Below are 16,759 nucleotides of genomic sequence, written 5' to 3' on the forward strand. Positions count from 1 at the left end.
ATAGTTCCACAATTTCTCTACTTTTATACTTGCATCCACTTTGTTGCTTCAGATGACAGCTTTATCTCAATATACAAGTATATTCTACTTAACTATACTAAGTACTTATACAATAGTACTATAGTAAGAGTAATAGTAATAGTATAGTAATAGTATAGTAATAGTAATAGTATAGTAATAGTAATAGTATAGTAATAGTAATAGTATAGTAATATTAATATAGTACTATAGTAATGTATTACTTCCATTGCATACTATAACACAATATTATACTATGGTACTATTCTATTATATACAATTTAATATACTATAGAACATTAATTACATAATTATGCTCCCACATGTATGAGGGTTGCACGCTCCTGGTAGCGCGCGACGAGCATCACAAAATTCTTACCGGCTAAGCCCGTGATGATCTGAAACAGCAATTGTCCATCATATATCAATGAATTAACGCCTAATTGACATAAATGCTAGTCTAATTACTCAGTAGTACTCACCCGATGTCTCACACTAACAATTCAATTCCAAGTGTTGAAAAAAAATTCGGACTCTATGTTAAGATCAGTCCTAATCGAGCTGCTGATTTAGTGATAAAACTGAATCATGATGATGGTGATGGATTATCACGAAAGAGTATCAATCCTTTATTGGTGGTAAGTTTAAATAAGTGTCAAAAAAAAACTTCGCGAAAATTGGCTACTAGTCAACCGAGTTGGCATAATGAGCTTGAGATCCCCTTAATTTTCAATGATTATTCTCAAGTGCTAATATTAACAGTATGGGATAAACATTCAAAGTATAAGAATTATTTAGGAGAAGTTAGAATATCATTAAGAGATTTATTTTATGATAATTCTCAATTTAGTACTAAATCCGAATTAAAATGGTATAAAATGTATTCAAATATGAATAATCATAGTTATGTTACTGGATCATTACTTGTTTCATTTGAATTAATAGTTAAGAAAAAGAAACTTAAAAGGAAAGATAAGAAGTTAGATAATTTAGTTGAAAGTATAAAAAATGTATCATTAATTGATCCTCATACTGATGAAATAAATTTATTATTTGATAGATGGTATAAATCCCTTGTTAGACCTCGAATTGATGTTCAACCTGATGATCAAGGTTTCTATAATGATATTGATGATATATCTAATGATATGTCTGATATAGAATCTATAGAAACTACTCGTACTGATATTATAAATGAGTTACCATTAAAGAAAAATTCAAGTTCACTAAGTTTATCAAGTAATCAACATTTATATAATTTATCCGATGATATAAGTTCATTATCTGATGCATCAATTATATCATCTGATGGATTATTTACTGGTGAATCAGATTTAGCTAATAAACGTGATAAGAAATCATTACTTCAACGAGCTAAACGTAAGAAAAGATTATTAGAAAATTGGGATAAATTTCAATTAAGTAATAGACAAGTATTGGGAGTTATCTTTATTGAAATTATTTCTTGTAAAGATCTTCCTCCCCTTAAGAATTTAACTAGAACATCATTTGATGTAGATCCATTTGTAGTGGTAACTTTTGGGAAAAAGACATTTAGAACGGCTTGGAAACGTCATAATTTAAATCCAATATTTAATGAAAGACTTGCATTTGAAATAGAAGCTCATGAGAAGAATTTTGATATTCAATTTTCAGTATTAGATATGGATAGATTAAAATTTCATGATAAACTTGCAAGTGTTACATTACCTATGTCAGATATTACTGGGAAAGCTACAGCTATGTATTCAGAAGATCTGCAAGTTTCATACTTAAAGTCAGACGAAAATTTACCAGAAGATAGTGGATTTTCTGATAATGGTTATATTCTGCAAAATTCTGTTATTAAGATAATTGATGATGAAAATAATAATACCAATGATGTTAATCAAATCCCTTCAGTAAAGAAGAAAAAGAAGAAGTTCCCTCATAAACCAAAAGTTAATTCAAACAATAATCATAGTCACAAAGATTTGTCTATGTTCAAATCAATGAATCTTTCATTAAATCTTGATAATAAGAAGTATGAAGGTATACACAAACCAGAATTACTTATTCGGGTAAGATTTGAGACATATGACCATTTACGTCGAAAATTTTGGAGAACTCTTCTTGAACAATATCAACTTAATGAAAAGGAGAATTGTTATGATTATTTTGAACTTATTTCTTTATTGGATACTCTTGGATCACCCAATAGTGATGAACTTGTAGTATCATTCTATGAAAAATTAGGTAAACTGGCATGGGGTGGAGATCTTTTAACTCATAATGAAATAATTGATTCATTAGAAGATTTTATTAAAGAGAAAGGAGAATTTAAATTATTTGAATTTGATAATTGTCCTCTTTGTTTAAAGAAACGATTATCAAAAAAGGATGATATGGATATTATTACTCATGTGGCTATATGCGCCTCTAAAGATTGGAGTATTGTTAATAAATTAGTAGTATCTTCATATGTTAGTCCACAAATAGCTACCAAGAAATGGTTCTCAAAAGTTTTAATTAAATTAGCATATGGTAAATATGCTTTAGGAGGTAATTCAGCTAATATTTTAGTTCAAGATAGATTAACTGGGATAATAATGGAAGAGAAAATGGGTGTATATGTTAGATTGGGTATTAGATTACTTTATAAAGGATTAGATCAAGCGAAATCTAAAAGAGTTCGATCTTTATTAAGAAAGTTAAGTATTAAGCAAGGTTCAAAATTTGATATGCCAAGTCTGGTTAATGATATTGGATCCTTTATAAAATTTCATAAATTAGATTTATCAGATTGTCTTGAAAAGAATCCTGCTAATTTCAAATCATTCAATGATTTCTTTTATAGAAAGCTTAAACCAGGTGCTAGACCTCTTGAATCTCCTTCAAACAATAAAATAGCCACTTCACCAGCTGATTGTCGTTGTACAGCTTTTACAACTGTAACATCAGCCACTGAATTATGGATTAAAGGTAAATCATTCACGGTTGCCAAATTATTCAATGGGAATTTTGAAGGTCTCGAGACATCTGATTTTTATAAAGCAGATAAATGTACTTTAGGGATCTTTAGATTAGCACCCCAGGATTATCATAGATTTCATTCTCCTGTTGATGGTGTTATAAAGAGTATTAAATATATTGAAGGAGAATATTATACAGTAAATCCTATGGCTATTCGATCCGAATTAGATGTATTTGGAGAGAATATTCGAAGTCTTATTGCTATAGAAACTGAACATTTTGGAACCGTAGTAATGGTTGCTGTAGGAGCCATGATGGTAGGATCTACAGTATTAACAAAAAATGTAGGAGATAAAATAAGTAGAGGTGAAGAAGTGGGATACTTTAAGTTTGGAGGATCTACTATATTATTATTATTTGAAAAGAGATTGTTTTCATTTGATAGTGATTTAATTAATAATTCCAAATCATGTGTAGAAACATTGATTAGAGTTGGACAAAGTATTGGACATAGTTCAGATACTCCTGAATATGAACGTCATCGGATAGATTTCCATAAACAAAGTGAAGAATTTAAATTAAAACTTATAAGAGTTCTTACTGGAGGAGATATCGGTACCACCAATGAGTATAGTAATTGGGAGAGTAGTAATATCAAAATAACGGATGATGATGTAGAGCTGCTTAGTCGTAACTACGAATCACAAGACGAAGATTTCGACTTGGAAGGTGATTCATTTGATGAGGAGGGTCTGGTAAATAGTGATGAGTATTGAATATTATATAAATACATAGACAATATAAATATATACAAGGAAGGATAACCATAGGACAGTCAAGTCAAGTCAAGTAAAGCAAAGCATAAGGACAAGTACAACTAATAGGAAGCTTTATAGTGACTCCGAGGTACATACAACTCATTCTCCTCCAAACCCCGATCTTCTTCAAGATGACGAACATTCCAACCTACAAACTCCAATTCCTGTTTGATAGTATTAATCTCATCATACTTGCTTTGTACAAATACAGGAAATAATACGAATTTTGTTAATAGTGGAGGAACAGCAAGACCAGTTAATAATCCCAAAGCTACACAAGTCGATTGAAATTTAGACATATTATTATTCTACACACACATAATACACTAATTATATATTTACATATTTACACTTAACCCCACGTCTTTATTTATATTTGTGAATTCTGGGGTTACCCCGGGAAAAAGTATCACCACTATAACTGCTGGATCGGATCCCCGGTAATATGCGGTAAAGTAAACCTTAATTGCAACAGGGGTTTTGTATGTACTATATACACACTGGTGTGCTACATTTAGTAATTTCAAAATAATAGTCAATTATACGTTACAATATGTATATATCTATGTGTATATATCTAGAGTTTGTTTGTTTGTTTGTGGTTGTTGTAGCTCAAGTACTGTCTTGTCCACCATACTTAGCTCTCCATTCTTCAATCTTCTTTTCATCGATTCTCTTAAACAAATATTGAGCTTTACCAATATTATGACCTTCTTCTAATACTAATTCAAATTTATCAGTAATAGATAAGGCAGGAGCATTTAAAATTTCATTAATTTGTGCAGTAGTATCAGGAATAAATGGAGCAATAACTGCACTAACTAAATAAACCAAATTTAATGCTACAGCAACAACTGCATCTGATTTATCAGGTAAATTAGCATAAAGACTATTATCTAATTTATTATCTTGTAAGAATTGATTACCTCGAGCAGAAATTGCCATGGCAGTTTCTAAACCTTTTCTAATATTAACTGCTTCCATATTTTCAATATAACTAGTTAATAAACCATTAATATCAGATTCAAATTGTTCATAATCTCCAATATTTTTAATATCATATTTTGGAATAACTCCATTATATTTTGCAATAGCAAATTTAACAATTCTATTAACAAAATTACCTAAATTTGCTAATAATTCAGAATTATTCTTAGTAACAAATTCTTCCCATGAGAAATGAGAATCAGATGATTCTGGTCTTACTGATGCTAAATAATATCTCCAAACTGATGGTGGAATTCCAGTATCTTCAGCATTATTACCAAATACTCCTACACCTCTAGATTTTGAAAATTTACCTCCTTCATATTGTAAATATTCCGTAGTACTTAAATGATGTAATTTAGTCCAAACATCTCCAGTACCAATTAATGAAGCTGGAAATACAACAGTATGGAATGGAACATTATCTTTACCCATAAATTGATATAAATCAACATTATCAGGATTATTCCACCATTTATGCCAATCTTCAGGATTTTCCTTTTCTTTAAAGTAATTAGCAGTAATTGAAATATAACCAATAGTTGCATCAAACCAAACGTATAAAACTTTATCTTCATAATTTGGTAATGGAACTGGAGTACCCCAAAATAAATCTCTAGTAATACATCTTGGTTCTAAACCTTTTTTAATCCAAGAAGCAGTAATAGTTTTAGAATTCTTTGACCAAGCCCCTTTAGTAGAAGCTTCATCAATCCATTTACTAACTTTTTCTTCTAATTCAGGAAGTTTAAGATAAACATGAGTTGAATTTCGAACTATAGGAGTTGCATTATCAACTTGACAACGAGGATTAATTAATTCTAATGGATCTAATAAATTACCACATTTATCACATTGATCACCTCTTGCATCTTCATAACCACAAAGTGGACAAGTACCTTCAACATATCTATCAGCTAAGAATTTATTATGAGATTCACAATATAATTGTGGAACAGTTTTTTCTTCTAAATAACCATTTTTATATAATTTAAGAAATATATCATGAGCAATTTCTGTTTGTAAAGATGTTGGAGTTCTACCAAAATAATCAAAATCAATTCCAAACCAATCATAAACTTGTTTATGAATTTTATGATATTTATCACATAATTCTTGAGGAGTTACATTATCTTTTAAAGCTTTAGTTTCAGTTGCTGTACCATATTCATCAGTACCACAAATGAATAAAGAATTATAATTTCTATTCTTGGTATAACGAGCATAAATATCTGCTGATAATACTGATCCAACAATATTACCTAAATGAGGTACATTATTAACATAAGGTAAAGCAGAAGTAATTAAGATATTTCTTTCACCATCCTTTGGTACAATACTTGCCACTTTTGGTTTAACTAAATGATTAGCTTTAATTTTTCTAATACCGGTATTAATTTCTTTAGGTCTTTCTAATGTAGTAATACTTAAAGCATGTTTAACAGCCTTCGCAACTTTTTCATTAGTTAAGAATTCAGTAAACCATCCACTAATATCCTTTTGATCTTTTAAAGTAGGATATAAAGCTGAGAATAAAATTATTTGTGATGGAGTAAATTCTACCTTATGGAATAATGATTCATCATACTTAATAGAAGTTAATTGATTAGACTTTAATTGAGGATAAATTTCCAATTCCTCTTTAGAAATCACACTTGAAGAGTTGAAATCTTTAGCTAAATATTTAACTATAGCATTAGCTTCAATTAATTCGAAACCTGATTTAGAATCCTTAAATAAGATACCATCATCTTGATTAAGTTCGACAATTAATTGAGGTTGGAAAACCTGGGCAGCTATAGATAACTTTATATTATTCACTAAGTCTACTACTGTAGATCCCTTAGATCCAAATAATTGTATAGTAGACATAATTAATTAGTTGGTGATAATTAAGGAGGATGTATTATGCTTAAAAGTGACTAATCAATGGGTGTCGAAAAATTTGACTCATTGCAAAAAAAAATGGTGGGACTGGGTTTAGGTAACGAGAATGGTGATGGGTATGAGAACGAGCATGAGCATGAGCATGCATATGCGTATGAGTCGCAGAGGGTTGACGGCGGTTCGAGCCTACGGTACGTTGACGAACAAATCATGCGATCGCACCAATAGTGTTATATGGCGGTGCGATGATAGTGATAGTGATAGTGTTGGTAGTGGTAGTGGAGTACTAAGTGGTACTAGCTTTATAGTTAAGGATAATATTGCTACTAAAGTTGGATATACTACCGCTGCATCTAAGAGCTTACATGATTACCAAAGTCCATTTGATGCTACTGTAGTACGACTACTAAGGCATCAAGGTCTGAAATTGGTTGGTAAAGCTAATTTGGATGAGTTTGGTATGGGATCTTCTACTACCAATTCAATGTTTGGACCTACTATTAATCCAAAGTATGATAATGAAGATCGTATAGCAGGAGGATCATCAGGAGGTTCAGCAGCAGCAGTAGCTGCTGATATGGCAAGTTTTAGTTTAGGAACTGATACTGGAGGTTCAGTTCGATTACCTGCTAGTTATTGTGGAGTAGTAGGATTTAAACCAACTTATGGTAGAATCTCTCGTTGGGGGGTTATACCTTATGCACAAACTCTTGATACAGTAGGGATATTGTCTAAGGATGTTGATATTGTTGAAAAAGTGTATGAAGTATTGAATCAGTATGATGAGAAAGATCCTACTTGTATGACTACCAAGGTTCGTAATAATATTGTCAGTACTGCCAAGGGTCAATTGACTATAGGTATACCTGAACAATTCATTATTGAAGAATTAGATCAAGATACTAAGATAGCATGGGAATTGACATTACATAAGTTAGTACAGTTAGGTCATAGTTTAAAAGTTGTATCTATACCTTCTATTAAGAAACTGTTACTGACATATTATACATTAGCTACTGCCGAAGCAGCATCAAACTTATCAAGATATGATGGTATCAGATATGGATATAAATCAGATAATAATAATGAAGATGATACTATTGTATCCAGTAGATGTGAATCGTTTGGTCAAGAAGTTCAAAGAAGAATAATCTTGGGTAACTATACTCTTTCATCTGAATCGGGTGATCATTACTTAAAGGCTGCACAAGTTCGTCAAGAGCTCGTACAAGAATTTAATCAAGTATTTAAATTACCTCATCCATTGTTAGAGAATGAATTAAAATTAAATAATTGTGATGTATTAGTGAGTCCTACTGCTTTAAGTAAACCTCCTACATTAAAAGAATATGATGAAAAGAATGAAGAAAACTTTTTAAATAGTTATTTAAATGATATACTCACAGTTCCTGCTTCATTAGCAGGTTTACCTACAATTTCTATACCTATTAATGGGACTGGCATACAATTTATGACTCAATATGGTGATGATTCTATTTTGTTTTCTATCGCTAGAGATGTATTACATAGTTAACATAGCTAACATAGCCCATGTACATAGTTAAGTATATATTTCTAAACATTTAATGGTATGAGGGTTGAATATCATAACGTCGTTATATAAAAGGTAAAAGGGTAAAGGGTTAAAAAAAGAGAAGTAAAGGGAAGAATATGGAAGATAATGTTGAAATCATTCCGAGTAGACTATTTTCTACCTAAAAGAGTTAAGAATTCTTCTCTAGTCTTTTGTTGTTCACGGAAACATCCAAGCATACAACTTGTTGTAGTTGAAGATCCAGTTTTTTGAACTCCTCTACTTACCATACACATATGGGTTGCTTCAATTACTACTGCTACACCTCTTGGTCTTAAAATTTCACTAAGAGCCATAGCAATTTGTTTAGTTAATCTTTCTTGAACTTGAAATCTTCTAGCATACATTTCTGCTAATCTTGCTAATTTACTTAAACCTAATACTCTTTTATTAGGTATATAAGCAATATGAGCTTTACCAAAAAATGGAACTAAATGATGTTCACATAATGAATAAATTTCAATATCACGAACAATAACCATTTCATCATGATCTTCTTCAAATACGGCCTTTTTAATTACATCTCGAATATTATCTTCATAACCTTTAGTGAAGAATAACATGGCTCTTGCATACCTTTCAGGAGTTTCTAATAAACCTTCTCTATCAGTATCTTCACCTAATTCTTTTAAAATAGTTTTAACTGCATTAGCAATTCGAACTTCTCGTCCATTAGCTTCTTCGGGACTTTGATCAATTCGATTTCTGGCTCCTATTGATGGCCAAGATAATCCATCACTATCTATAGGAGCTCTTAAAATTAATGGAGAAGCTGCCCTAGTTTGTAAGGGAGTTCCTGTTCCTACCGTTAAATCTTTAATAGTCTTCTTCTTCTTAAGTGGTACAGGTGATATAAAAGTTCCATTAGTACTGTGGTCGTGTTCGTGTTCGTGTTCGTGTTCGTGTTCATGGTCATGGTGATGTTCCCCATTGGACCCACTATCGTTTTTGGATGCTGCCATTGTGGTGACTGTAGTAGCCGTAGTGCTTAGTAGATTTGTAGGCGGTGGGAGATATTTGACTTCGGTAAATTTTTCACCAGAGTTAGTGAGCAGGATCTGCGCTACCAGTTGGCCACGATGCTTAGTCATAGAGAAGTATGTGAGAGTATAGTAAGTGTGGAGACTAGTAGTAGTATACAGTAGTAGTATACAGTAGTAGTATACAGTAGTAGTATACAGTAGTATACAGTAGTAGTATACAGTACAGTAATAGTATACAGCGAGTCATAGTATGGAGAGATGATATAACGGAGTAAATACTAGACAGGATGGAGACAGAGTACTACAGTATAGTATGGAAGTATAAGATAGTAGTACAGTAAAGTATAGTAGTACAGTACAGTTAGTAGTACAGTACAGTATAGTAGTACAGTACAGTATAGTAATACAGTACAGTATAGTAATATAGTACAGTATAGTAATATAGTACAGTACAGCAGTAGTATAAGATAGTAGTAGACTATGGTCGTTTAGTAGTAGAATTTACTACTGGTATAGTAGTACATTGTAGTAGTACATTACAGTAATACAATACAGTAGTACAGTAGTATAAGATAGTCTTTTAGTAATACTGTAAAGTAGTTTAGTAGTCCAGTATAGTGGCATAGTATAGTAATATAGTATAATAGTTTAGTAGAGTAGTACAGCACAGTACAGTAATATAGTAATGTAATAAAGTACAGTAGAGTAGTACAGTAGTAGTTTAGTAGTTTAGTATTACACTTTAGTAGTACAGTAATATAGTATAGTACTATAAATATAGTAGTACAGTATATTATTATAGTACAGTATAGTAGTTTAGTAGTACATTGTAGCAGTTGTAGTAGTACATTTAGTAGTACATTGTAGTAGTTTAACAATACAGTAGAGTATTATAGTAATATAGTACTCATAGTTAGTATAAGAGAGTAGTATAGTAGTAGTATAAGAGAGTAGTATAAGATAATAGTTTAGTACTATAGAAGTACAGTAATTTAGCAGTACAATATAGTAGTACCATAGTACCCTACAACACACTCACACACACTTATGCATTAACTATCATAAGCTCGTATATAAAATAAAGAAATATAAACCGAAAGAGTCATTGAGAAACTTACTGTTCCTCGGTGAATGGGTTTAAAACCCGAACTGTCAAACATGGCAATGCCATTCCAATTTCAGCTCTAATCAATACAGGAACTTTAATTAATTCCTTAATGACTTGAATATGAGAATCTCCTTCAATTCTCGTAATGGTACCTTGTAAATATGGGGCAAGTCCATTAAATGAATTCGATGAAATATCAGATTTAATTACTGATGATGAATTTGTTCTTAAATTTTTGGGGAAATTAGATTTAGTTGGTGATGATGGCATAGATTGTGTTGAATCTCTTCCTAAATCAATTACTCTCAACTTTTGTTGTTCTAAAGCTGGAATTGTTAATTTTGGAGGTTCTAAATTTAATTTAGCCAATTTTTCAATAATAGATTCATTCTTTTCTAATACTGTTTTATTTTGAATCTTTGCTGCTTGTAAAGCTGAAGTTCTATACTTATTTTTTATAGAATTTCTATAAGATAATGAAGATTTTTCATCGGGTGGTACATAAGTTGCAGAATCAATTCCCTTTTCCCAATATAATTCTAAAGTTCGATCAATTTTATCAAATTCGGCTTTAACTAATGGTAATTGATCTCCATGAACTCTCTTTTCAACTCCAAATTCAGGTATAAATACATCAAATGATGATTCATAAACTTGAACTACAATCCCCATACATAATAATTGTCCTGCACTTTCACTCATTTCATTAATAGTTCTTGATAATAATAAATGAATGGCTTGTTCTTGAGCATTGGCAGCACAATCTTTCTTAAAATTACAATAATCAGTAGTGGATTTTAAAGCTTCAAGATCATAATCTTCTTCTGATTTATTTAATACTGATTTTAATTGTCGATGAACAATTAAATCAGCATATCTTCTTAATGGAGCAGTAAAATGAGTATATAATGGTAAATTAAAATAATAATGATTAAAAGTATCCGATTCTTGTCTTCCTGCCACATAATATTTACCTCTTGACATACATTTATATAAAAGAGTTTCAATACATTTTCTTTTATCTTCATCTTGAATTTTTACAATTGAATTTTGTAAAGTTGCTGAACTTGTAGTATCAATTTTAAATCCGAGATTTTCAGCTTTTCTAACAAAGGTTTCAATTTTTTGTAAAGTTGGTAAAGGATGACGACGTAAAAGTGCATAATCTCCTAAACCTGCATGAATTTTTGCAGCTATTGCATTATTAACTTTATGAGATATTTCACTAATTACATCAAATGATAAACTATCTTTAAAGATATTTAAATTTAATCGAACTTTTTCATCATCTAATTGATCTAATAATGTTAAATTAGGACTAATACCTAAATCTCGATTATCTAATCGTTGACGACGAAATTCTTTAGCAATAAGACAAAAAGTTTTAATATAATCTGAAGTAGCTGAAGATATAGAATCAATTGATTGACCTTCTAAAATTGAATCTACTGCATCATAAGTTACCAATTGTTTTGGAACAATGATAGATTCATGAATATAAAGATCTTCAACTTCAAAATTACTAGTATCAATTTCAAATACCACTGAAATTGCTAAATTTTTTTCATTTTCTTTAAAAGATATAATATCCATTAAAGATTGAGGAAATAAGTGTTCAACCTTTTGTGGTAAAAATACCGAGGATGATCTCTTTTTAGCCTTTCGATCTAAAATTGAACCCGATTTAACAAAATATGAAATATCTACAGCATGAAAACCTAATTCAATTTTAGAATGAGAAAGTCTTTTAACATGTAATGCATGATCTACAAAATCTCCAGTTTGAGTAAATGATATAATATAATCATTTAAATATTCCACTCTACGAGGAGATATCAATTCATTTTCAAAATCATCTTCTTCAATGGGGAATGTTTGATCTTGATATTCATCACATAAGAAATTATTATCTCTTAAAATTGAATCTACTTCAGTATTAGGATCTTCAATTTTTCCTAATTTACTAACTAAAGTTCCAAATGGATGTAATGAAGTAATTGGCCATCTTTTAATTGAGGCTACAAATAATTCATCAGCATATTTTTCATGATTTTCTACAAAATCTTTGGGAACTTGTTCAGTAGGAATGGCAATTAATGGAACCTTTTTATCAGTAGGTTTAAACCAAACAATCTTTGGAGCTCGAGGAGTTTGAACACTTGATTCTTTTCCATCCTTTTTATCCTTAGCAGCTTGTGCAGCTTGAGCTGGTCTTAATAATCCTAAAGTTCCTGCAAATAATTGACCTGGAATTCTATCAACTACAGCTACAACGTGTCCAGCATATAACGGTTTAACTTCATCATTAATTTCCTCTTCTTCAACTAATAATAATGATTGACCTTCAACTTCTACATCATCATTTTTCTTCATGGTAGGTCTTTGTTTTAAAGACCCTCTTCTGGCTAATCCACTACCATTATCTGAATCATTAGAATTAATAATATTGTTATTACTGTTAGTATTGGTAGAATTAGAATTAGAACTGTTATTAATATTATTAATATTATTACTATCATCATTCCCATCAGCAGTAGAAGGAGCTGAAGAAGTAGCATCATTATGAATATCATCATTTAAAGGTCTTGAAGTTAAAGTATTATCTTTTCTTCTCTTCTTTTCTTCCTTTTCCTTTTTAGATTCCCACACTTCATCAACCACCAATAACTCAACAGCCACTAAGTCTCCTTCAAGGGCTCGATTCCGATCTTTAGATCCACAAATGAATATATCAGCATCTAATAATCCATCTGTAGATACATAAGCATCAGACCGATTCTTTTTATTAACCCGTAAGATCCCAGTAACTAATCTACCTTCATTAATTAAATCAGGTAAAGAAGATTGAGCCAAATAAGGAGCAAAAAGTGATTTACGACCATTACTATTATTATTGCTATTATTATTGTTGTTATTGTTATTGTTGGAGCCATTATTATTATTATTATTAGGAATGAATTGAGAAAGTGATGAGACAGAACCTCCACCATAAGAACTATTACGAGGTTTATGACCGGGAATAAACCCTGCTTGAGGAGGTTCTAAACTCGAGGTTTGACCCTGTTGTTGTTGAGATCTCCAATTGGAATTAATTCCATTGGAATCAAAGTTTCTTGAACCTGATCTATAGTGAGAAGCTCTTCTGTTATGACTCCGTTCAGGACTTTGAGTTATTGAAAAATTAGGAGTAGGAGGTAATAAATTATCTCCAGAACTAGGAGGATTAGAGGAGGCCGGGAATTTGAATTGTTGTTGACCATATGCAAGAGATCGAGATCGATTATGAGAAGATCCTGAAGTTATTGGAGGACTATTTGATTCACTATCGATATCGGAAACGGGAGTAGCTGGGAATTTAAATGTAGGAATGCTATCATTATCTGAATTGGAAGCAGCAGTGGTTGAAGATGATGGACTCATTGAAGTTCTATTGCTTTGTCTTTGATTCGCAGCAGCCTTAATGGCTTCATTCAATCCCAACGAATGTCTTCTGGCATGACCCTGAGCATTAGCACCATTGTTATTGTTATTGGAGGAGGAGCCAGTTCTTCTATGATTGTTATTGTTATTGTTATTGTTGTTGTTATTGCTGTTGTTGATGGAAGAAGTCCTGGAATGAGACGTACGGTAGAGACCCGGAGGTGGCATTAAGTCATGTTGAGATGATGGAGACGTGGTAAGGCCCGGAGGTGGAGGTGGGTAAGTAAATTGTTGATGATGATTAGCAGCCAATTGTTGCTGTTGAAGAATTTGTTTCTGTTGGGCTTGCACCTGTTCGAGTTGACGTTGTAAATTGTACTGTTCCACCATTAATGTGGTTAACTCACTAGGGGATCGTCTATGAGCAATGTGTAAATTCTTGGGCTTTTTCAAGCCCGGTGGAGGGTTAAGGGGAGAGTCTTTAGACATGATGAATGCAGTAAGGAATGGAGGGAATTTTATGGATATTTGTTAATGGTGGGATATGATTTATGGTTAATGAATGAATGGACTATTAAGTGGTGGCGAGGACGTTGTTAGTTAAGGAGGGAGTGAACACTAACTAGCGGTAAAAGTTAGCGACCAGTGACTTAAAAAATTAGTCAGTAATGAACAGAAGGTTCAGTAGATGATATTAGCCCAGGGGAATTGTAGGGGGCAGATATGAATGGGTTAGGGAGAGTTAGTGATAGTGAATAAATGGACGATGGGAGGGAATTTTCAGTTAGGCTAAAAATGGAAATGGAAATGGGAATGGAAATTGGTGGAGGAAAAAAATAACTTTTGGTCAGTGATTTAGGGAGAGGGAGACAGGAGCGGCGAGGAGGTTGAGGTTGAGGTTGAGGTTGAGTTAGCGGAGGGAGAGAGAGAGAGAGAGATTTAGGGGACAGTTTAAGAGGTATTATAATTAGAGAGGGTTATAATTTTTCTTTAGTTAGTGTAGATAATTGTAGTATACAGTTAGTTATAGTAGATTAGGTAGAGATGGGGCAAGTTAAGGGGGGTTAATAGTTTAAATGATAATGGTAGTGTGATTATAGTGTAATTATAGTGTTGTACTGAGGTGTACGCAGTTTAAATATTTGTCGGTATGTGCAAGGGGCACGCACTGGGGTCTAAGCTACGCGGTGCCTGGCAACGCGACAGTGGCTGTCGTAGTGAGACCCATTGATTACCGAGAACTATTACCGAGACTAGACCTTTACCGAAACTAGCCACTACCGACACTAGCCACTATTAACAAACACCACACTACACATACATTACCAATACATGACACTGACACCAATCAATACTATTACATTGTAGATCGTATATACTATACTATATATATACTATATATATACTATAAATAGTACAGAACAGTTAATGGAAAGTACCGGAGCATGACGTAATTGCCCTCCCTATGCACGTCTCGGCACTACCCAACAGTAATAACTTCAGTACTAAGAGTATCTAAATCGACAATCACTACTTGACCACTATCTTCAAACTTCGGTACACTAATAATGCGAATTTGTCCACCATCAAATTCTAATATTTCACTACCGTATTCAGCTTGATTCCCAACAAAATATATATGAGGAGTCTTCTTTTCTAAAATGAATGGATCAAATTCATCATATGGATAACAATATAAAGTATCAGGGGCTGTAGGCATGAAATTCTGCCATTTCATATGTGATTTCATAATAGTCAAGATTTTTTCGGCACTATGATCTTGATCCTTTAAGTATCGTAAAATATCTTGAACATTTTGTCCACTAGTACCTAACATTGTTATACCATCAATTTCAATCCATTGTGGATTAGTCCAAATTTGTAAATATGTTGGATCACTTAAATATTGATAATTATGACGGAATGTAGATTTATGTAAAGCTTGTTGAGGTAAACAAATTTCAGCAATATCATTATTTCCTGGCATAATTGATATTGGTAATGATGGTAATAATTCTGTTAACCATTTATCAAATTTATCAATTGATTGACTATCAAATCTACTAGCAATTTTAGATCCATAATTATTTGTACTAGTAAAATCTTGATTCTCTATAACTTTTAATGGTCTTACAGAATTACCGGCTATAATTAATTTAGTAATACTTTGAACTAATTGATGATCCTTTTCCAGTCCTAATTCTCCTGTTAGATAATCTCTTAGTAAATCAAGTTTAATATCATTGTTTTGATAATCCACATTTAATCCAGAAATTATGGCGATTTTATTGCCTGAATTACTCCTCGTTGTTAATGAAGGTTGAGGAGCAAATTCAGGATATACAACATCCATAATTTCAAAGATTCCTGCTTGAAGTTCAATTCCTAATACTGCTACAATACATCCACTAACAAGTATATTCTTATTTAAAAAATCATCATTATGTAATATGGCACGTCCAGATTCATCTTCAATCATTAATGAGAATGAAATATCATCATCGGCACCTACATAACTATCTGGAGCTTTAGGTAACACATCATCGGTACCATGATCTACATCTTCAAGAATATTTAATTTATTCTTTAAATCAGAAAAGATAGTTCCAATTACCCAACATAATTGTCCACTAGTAATATCTAAAATCTTATCTTGTTTTATAATGGTTTGTCCATCAATTTTTCTAGTTCCATCGCCCCATTTCTTAAGGGCATTATCATATATTCTATCCTTTAAATGTTGAAATCTATATTGATACATTGAATAATATTGTTTGTCGTACTTACGTGTCGTAGAGTCTAATTTGAATTCATCCAGAGCAATGGGGACTGTATGGTTTCGATTCCCATGATCTCCCACAGTTATTCCATTATTCATATACGTAATTGCCTCTGTCATAGTGTTATTGACTATAATATTAGTTTTAGTATTAAATAGGTACTCAGAAATTCTATGTACTGATATCTACGCGTCTCGAGCATCATGAAAAAT

The 16,759-nt window shown here is 31.8% G+C and overlaps 7 protein-coding genes across 7 annotated transcripts; 2 read left to right on the forward strand and 5 right to left on the reverse strand. All coding sequences in view use genetic code 12, as the record gives it.

Annotated features, from left to right (window-relative positions):
* The first annotated feature begins 7 nt into the window (after window positions 1-7).
* PSD2 (phosphatidylserine decarboxylase 2) lies at window positions 8-3,791 on the forward strand. The gene is made up of 2 exons (XM_064882147.1): window positions 8-128; window positions 174-3,791. Exon 2 carries the CDS (start codon window positions 504-506, stop codon window positions 3,744-3,746), a length of 3,243 nt encoding a protein of 1,080 aa, XP_064737144.1. The 5' UTR covers window positions 8-128; window positions 174-503; the 3' UTR covers window positions 3,747-3,791.
* On the reverse strand, window positions 3,792-4,096 carry RJT21DRAFT_121587 (uncharacterized protein). The gene has a single exon (XM_064882148.1). It carries the CDS (start codon window positions 4,085-4,087, stop codon window positions 3,848-3,850), a length of 240 nt encoding a protein of 79 aa, XP_064737145.1. The 5' UTR covers window positions 4,088-4,096; the 3' UTR covers window positions 3,792-3,847.
* Window positions 4,097-6,699, reverse strand: MES1 (methionine--tRNA ligase). Its single transcript, XM_064882149.1, has one exon. It carries the CDS (start codon window positions 6,645-6,647, stop codon window positions 4,401-4,403), a length of 2,247 nt encoding a protein of 748 aa, XP_064737146.1. The 5' UTR covers window positions 6,648-6,699; the 3' UTR covers window positions 4,097-4,400.
* On the forward strand, window positions 6,700-8,214 carry RJT21DRAFT_121589 (glutamyl-tRNA(Gln) amidotransferase subunit). Its single transcript, XM_064882150.1, has one exon. It carries the CDS (start codon window positions 6,769-6,771, stop codon window positions 8,194-8,196), a length of 1,428 nt encoding a protein of 475 aa, XP_064737147.1. The 5' UTR covers window positions 6,700-6,768; the 3' UTR covers window positions 8,197-8,214.
* Window positions 8,215-9,248, reverse strand: RJT21DRAFT_121590 (GTP cyclohydrolase I). The gene has a single exon (XM_064882151.1). It carries the CDS (start codon window positions 9,216-9,218, stop codon window positions 8,367-8,369), a length of 852 nt encoding a protein of 283 aa, XP_064737148.1. The 5' UTR covers window positions 9,219-9,248; the 3' UTR covers window positions 8,215-8,366.
* An 854-nt stretch (window positions 9,249-10,102) lies between these two features.
* SSD1 (mRNA-binding translational repressor) lies at window positions 10,103-14,256 on the reverse strand (the record flags this gene model as incomplete). The annotated part of the gene is made up of 2 exons (XM_064879862.1): window positions 10,103-12,770; window positions 12,834-14,256. The coding sequence occupies 2 exons, from the start codon at window positions 14,254-14,256 to the stop codon at window positions 10,354-10,356; spliced, it is 3,840 nt and encodes a 1,279-aa protein (XP_064737149.1). The 3' UTR covers window positions 10,103-10,353.
* An 851-nt stretch (window positions 14,257-15,107) lies between these two features.
* On the reverse strand, window positions 15,108-16,759 carry HYS2 (DNA-directed DNA polymerase delta subunit). The gene has a single exon (XM_064884644.1). It carries the CDS (start codon window positions 16,664-16,666, stop codon window positions 15,248-15,250), a length of 1,419 nt encoding a protein of 472 aa, XP_064737150.1. The 5' UTR covers window positions 16,667-16,759; the 3' UTR covers window positions 15,108-15,247.

Source organism: Scheffersomyces amazonensis (assembly GCF_036850825.1).
Source record: "Scheffersomyces amazonensis strain UFMG-HMD-26.3 chromosome Unknown RJT21scaffold_5, whole genome shotgun sequence".
Classification (NCBI taxonomy): domain Eukaryota; kingdom Fungi; phylum Ascomycota; class Pichiomycetes; order Serinales; family Debaryomycetaceae; genus Scheffersomyces; species Scheffersomyces amazonensis.